Here is a 5,862-nt window from a genome sequence, read left to right on the forward strand (position 1 = left end):
ATGTGTGAACGCGTTGCACGCGTGTCATATCCCCCTCACTAAGCTTCGGACCTTCCATGGTCTGTGCAGGTAGGTTCCAGTAGGTTCCAGTAGGTCCCTGGTTACCGCAGCAGCTTCTTTTCATGTGGAAAGAAGTTCTCAGTCATTTGTTCCACATGGCTTCTCATGCTAGTGAGAACTCTGTATGTTCTTTCTTCTTTGTTATGTCATGTTGAACTTCTAGGAATATTTAAAGCGTTGAAGTCCGCTTTTCTCTCTTTCTTTCTTACCCTCACTGTCGCTCCACCTCTGTGCCATATGCAGGGGTCGGTCTCTTATTTCTTTCTCTTTCGCTCATCCTTGCTGTCGTCGCCAACGTCCGTCATGGCTCCTGAGGATGCCCTCGCTGTTTCCTATGCTATTCCGCTCCAAAGCTTCTGTCAAAATTTGCGTGGTGCTCGTATGCTTGTCGGCTCGTACTTCGACAACCGGATGTTGGAAAAGTCAACCCCCTCTGAGCTCAGGGCGGCCGTAACAAGCGCGCATAAATATCTAGTGCACTCTAATATTTCTATTCTCATCTTTACACACTTAATTTATTTTCAGGTTGCGCACATGGAGACCCTGCATGCTTTCCGACTTCAAGATTCCCGCTACGGCCTCGCTTTGCGTTCCCAAATACTGCGAGTCGTCTCCAAAATTCCTGCGAGTCAGCGAGACTCCCGTTGGTGCATCTGGTCATTGTCGGAATGCGACCATAGTCGTAACACCGTGAGTTTCCTTCTATTCTATTGCCTGCCTCTTCCTCACTTTTCTCTTAGCTCATTCTCGACGAGTCCCTCTGTATCCCTGGTGACCCCGATTATTCGAAGAATGGCGAACACTCCGTGCCTGAGTACGACCTCTGGCCTTATCGTGTGGAAGACATCGTTGCGCTGCCAGTTCGTCATAGCGCTATGCCATCTCCTACTAAAAAGACTCAGCCTGCCGATGCAAGGTATTTTATTTTTCTGGTTATTCATTTAATTTTCTCTGGACTTAAGACTTCTTTGCCTAGTCTCGCAACGAGTAAAACCCCTCGTCCACAAATGATAACAAAACCGCAGCCACCCAGGCAACTCTGTGAGTATTTCTTAGCTCACTTTTACTTTCTCTTCCTCTTATCTATTCCCCTAGCTTTCGCTAACTACTGGCCAACTAAAAAGATGGACAAGGCTTCCAAGCCTACGCCGAAGCCTGCTTCTATGCTGGCATCTTCCGTTCCCATGCGCTTAGATAGTTTTCTCCTTGTACCCTTAGTTAGATTATTTTCTTTTCTAGACTGCACCGTTCACGCGCAAGCGAGCTCGTGATGAGCGTGAACGTGACAGCGTAAGTACCTTCCTGCCCTGCCCTGTCTATGTTTCCTGAGGCTCTCTTTCCTAGTCCCCAATTTTAAATACGCCACAGAAGGAGCAAGCCTCCACGTGAGTTTTTGTTCTTTCGCTATCCTCTATTTGCAGACTTAGTTTATTTTATTTTCTGCTAGTTTCCGCCATGTGGGTCCCCAGAAACCCGCGACACCTTCCAAGAAGTCTGTGGGTACCGCCAAGAAGCCTGTAATGCAAGGTAAGAATTTAATTCCTCTTGCCCATCTTACTCTTTCTAAGTTATTCTTTTTCTTTCTAGCCCCTCCGATTGCTGCGCTTGAGGATGAGGATATGGGGGGTGATGCTGCAGGAGAGGAGGAACAAGTGGTAGAGGAATTAGTAGAGGAGGAGGATGACCCTTCTCCTCCACCAGTGAAACACATACAAAGGCAGTTGCCTGACGTGGTACCCCCTCCCCGTGTGTATCATCCTCTAACTGGAGAGCCGTTAAACAGTCTCTCATTTATTTCACTTCCTACAGCACTTCGTACTCCCATTCTGCTTAATGCTTCCAAGAAACTCTCTGAGACGGCTAAGGATAAACAAAAGGCCACCGCACCTCCATCTCCTTCTCCAGTGCCTCAACCTAAAAAACGTGGCCGTGGTCATCCCTTGGGTTCCAAGAATAAGAAGGGTCGAGGTGCTTCAAGCACGCCTAAATCGAGTCGCGACCATCTCAACGCCTCAGTCGTTACTGGAAATGCGCGTGCTAAAGCTTCGTCCGTGGCTTTGTCCTACGAAGCTCCTTCTCCTGCCATGCAAGATGAAATTCCCGAAGAAGAAATGGAACCGGCGCCTGCGTATGAAGAGGAAGCAACCGTGCCAATGGAAACTCCAGTGCCCGAGACCGAAGGCGACGTCGTGCATGCACGACGATTCACTGGGGCAGAGACCGAGCCCATCGCGTCTGGGTCTGGCGCGCAAGAGGAAGAACTTTCATTGAGTGTCTGTTCCATCACGGTTGATAATACCGTGTATGCATGCGCCTTCCACCCATCGGTGGATCTCCAATTCCATGAGCCCTTGTCTCGTCAAGCACTCGAGTGTCTCAAGCTGTCAGTGCTGCCTCCTGCTCCGGAATCATTGTCTAAGTAATTTATTTCTTTTATTATTCTTATATTTTTCTGACCGGGCTATCTCTTAGACCTACTACCGAGACCAATACCCGTGGCTCTTGTGTCTTTCGTGCCCATTCAGATCTGGACCCGCACTTTCTTCGTGCACCAGATGTAAATTTTTATTTGCTCTTTAATATAATTTTATTTGTCTCATCTGCTTTTAATAGATCTTCTGGCCCTGCTTCAATTGCAGTTTCTCTGGCGTTCCTGAACTCTGCGAGTTCGTCGGAGAAGTCGGTGAAGAGGCCTGCACTAGGTGCAAGTCTAGCAGGCACGGAAAATGCTCCACGCGTCTCAATGCCACAGACTTCCATCGCGTGGCTACCCTTCTCGATCCACTCATCTTGAGTGGTGATCCTGGTACATCTCCTGTAATTTTATTCGTCTTTTTCCCTCTTCTAATTTATTTCTTTTAGCTATTCGTGAGCGTCTCGACCGTGTCACCATCCTTGATGCCGAAATCAGTACTTTTTACAACCTTGCTCACAGCCGTATGGCCGAGCACAACAAGGTTGTCCAGGAATTGGTGGACGGTCTGGATGCCATTGCCTCGCGCGAGGGTGGTACCGCTATCATCGACGGCTACACTGAGGTCTCCGACCTTATCCGTTCTTTCATCGTCGACGTTGGCAAAGATGCTTCTGAGTCTGGGTCCGAGGGTGATAATAAAGAAGTCTAAGGCTCTCTTGTAGTACTTAACCTTTTCTTGAACGCTCTAGTATACTTTCATCATACCGCGTCAACTGTTTTCTTGTACTTACATTTTCCTTTATCTATCTTAGCACTCAGGGTCTTTAGATGCAGCCAGCAGTAGCTACTTGTAGATACCGCACACATTATCTTTTGGGAGTTTAACTCCAAAACAAAATTATCATCTCCTTTCCTGTTGCTCTATTTTGTGTGATGCGCTCTCAGTCTTTATTTAATCGAACTTAGCGATTAATTCTATCACGTGTGTGGCACGTCATTGATGTGCCTGATTCATAGCTTCCTGATTTGTCTGTCCCTGTAGATCATCCACTCATTATTTCGCTTTCTCTTATCTTATTTATCTTCTTTTATTTCCTAACGCTCTGAGACCGATATTTCTGTATTCCTTGGACTTGTAGCTTGTTATTTTTGCTTCAGGAAATACGTCTTTTCTTCTGTCATGCTCGCTACATTATGACATATACTGCGGGTTTGCTTCCGTTCGAATTTGATTTTATATCTTTTTCGTTTCTAAAGTACTATATTGCTCTCTCTTTCTGAGTCTCAGAAAATCGCAAAATTTATGTACCTTTCCAGGTAATATAGTAATAGTAAATACCATAGGTATACTACTATATCCCCCCCACTAAAAAGAATTGACTGTCCTCAGTCATCAAATTCAAACAAATTCTATTTCATAAAGTCAAATAATTTCAACTTAGAGGATCGTGCGGAATAGGTTTACTATCCCTGTGGAATTTTCTAAGTCCAGACTTGACTTGTTTGAAAATTCTCTCAAGGCAACTAAATCTTTTGCTGCTGTTTGTGCCCCAAGTTGCGCTATAAAACGAGGCCAGTTTCTCTGTTGCTTTGTCACCCAACAGTGTCTTTTTCTCAATCGCTCTACCAGCAATCATCTCTCAACCAATATCTTTAACTTTTTCCACTATGATTCCTACTTTTATCGTCGTAAAGGCTGTCATCATGTCCCTTTGCAAGGACCCAGCCACTACTGCGAACGAGCATCTTGATCAGCTCCAGGAATATACTGTAAGTCGAGCCGCGTTATCTTTAATTTTTATTCATACTGACGCGTTATTTTAGTCTCATCTCGAGCACTACAAGGGCGAGCTTGCCAAGGACAAGGACCTCAAGGAGGCTGTCTTTCGCGCTCGTACCGCTGTAGAGAAGGAGTATCATACTAATGCTTCGAAGCAGCCTATCCACAAGGTCCTCAAGACCATTACTGGATGGGTTCAGTCCGAACGTTCTCAGTCTGGCGAGGGTGCTAACAATTCCTCTGCTGGGAATAATAGCATGCGTCATGACAATAAATCCGTATGTCTATTTCTTCCTCTTATAATTTATTCTTTTAACACTCAACATATTTTATTAGGTTTCTACCGTGCCTTGTGTCAAAGGCAAAGGTCGCTCTACCCGTCGCTCTCATCCTATGGTCGATACTGACTCCGAGGAAGAATATGAGGATAATGACAAGGTAGCCCCCCTCAATTCTGATTCCGATACCGAGTCAATTAAAGTATGCTTAGACTTCGCCTCTCTTACTTGATTATTTGACTCAGAGTCTCTTCAAGATGGTCATCGATGACGAGGTAGCCAAAGCTGCCAAGAACCTCAAGTTCTCGAAGGTTAAGGCTGGCGAGGCAGCTACAGGCGAGAAGCGCAAGGAACCCACCAAGGTAGGATATTTTCTCGTGCTCCAAGTAAAATATCCCCCCCACTAAAAGGTTCTGATGCTAGGAGCCTCCTGCCTGCTTCCACTGCGGTTTAAACACCCATTCTCTCTTGGACTGTCCTGAGAAAGGCATGGTAAGCTTTCCTTGCTTGCACGCTACTTTCTTTTTACTAACTCACTAAGTTATTCAGACAAATCCCTCCAAATCTGTCCACAAGGATGGTGCTCGAGTTAGTAAACGTGCTAAGCACTCCTTCCCATTACCCTCTGCTCGAGAGTATTACAATCGTGGTACTAAAGGAGTCGGAGCTCGACGCCCGGCCTCTGTTTTGGGACTTACTAGCACCAGTAAGTATTTATTCATATCTCTTGTTTTTAATTTTATTCTCTAATGCGTGACTCTTATTTCTAGCGTCCAGTGATAGCGGAAGTTTTCCCAGCAGCTCTGCTTTTCACGAGCTTTATAGGGGACCGTCCCTGGGCAGCTTCACGGTGGAGTCACCAGAGCATTTGGCTAGGATCGAGTCTGCCGTCATGGGCGACATCATCGTGCTACAGCATACAATTTACGCTGCAGAGAAACAATGCATGTTTCTCCTTGATGAACTGGATGGAATACAGGCTGCCCTTCATCCACAAGTTCCAGAGGCAGCCCCTGCTGGAGATACCACTCCTGTGGAGGCCGACGCTGGTCCCGTTCCTTCCACCTCGTCTAGCGTGGAGTCATCGTCTGCGCAATTCTAAACCTGTAGTTTTGGATGTCTACGTTATCCACCCGTCTTCTGGTCACCTCGTTTCGGTATATCATGGCTTACATTTCTCTTTTTCTTATCCCCTCTTCGATGCTGAGTACATATTGCCGCTCAAGCTTGATTATCTTCCGCTCTTAGGGAAGACAGTCGCGTGCCTGGTAGCAATGTTCCTAGATAAGTACCCATAGATCGTAGCCATTCTTTCGCTTCATACAGTA

General features: G+C 46.2%; 1 protein-coding gene across 1 annotated transcript; it reads left to right on the top strand.

The window, feature by feature from the left end:
- Window positions 1-363: 363 nt before the first annotated feature.
- Window positions 364-3,185, top strand: EV420DRAFT_1653528 (uncharacterized protein; the record flags this gene model as incomplete). The annotated part of the gene is made up of 12 exons (XM_060478758.1): window positions 364-534; window positions 586-750; window positions 801-976; window positions 1,037-1,101; window positions 1,156-1,238; window positions 1,300-1,350; window positions 1,405-1,445; window positions 1,508-1,587; window positions 1,648-2,479; window positions 2,533-2,617; window positions 2,674-2,866; window positions 2,923-3,185. 12 exons carry the CDS (start codon window positions 364-366, stop codon window positions 3,183-3,185), a joined length of 2,205 nt encoding a protein of 734 aa, XP_060321850.1.
- Between the last annotated feature and the right edge of the window lie 2,677 nt (window positions 3,186-5,862).

This window comes from Desarmillaria tabescens, assembly GCF_030435595.1.
Source record: "Desarmillaria tabescens strain CCBAS 213 chromosome Unknown EV420scaffold_165, whole genome shotgun sequence".
NCBI lineage: Eukaryota > Fungi > Basidiomycota > Agaricomycetes > Agaricales > Physalacriaceae > Desarmillaria > Desarmillaria tabescens.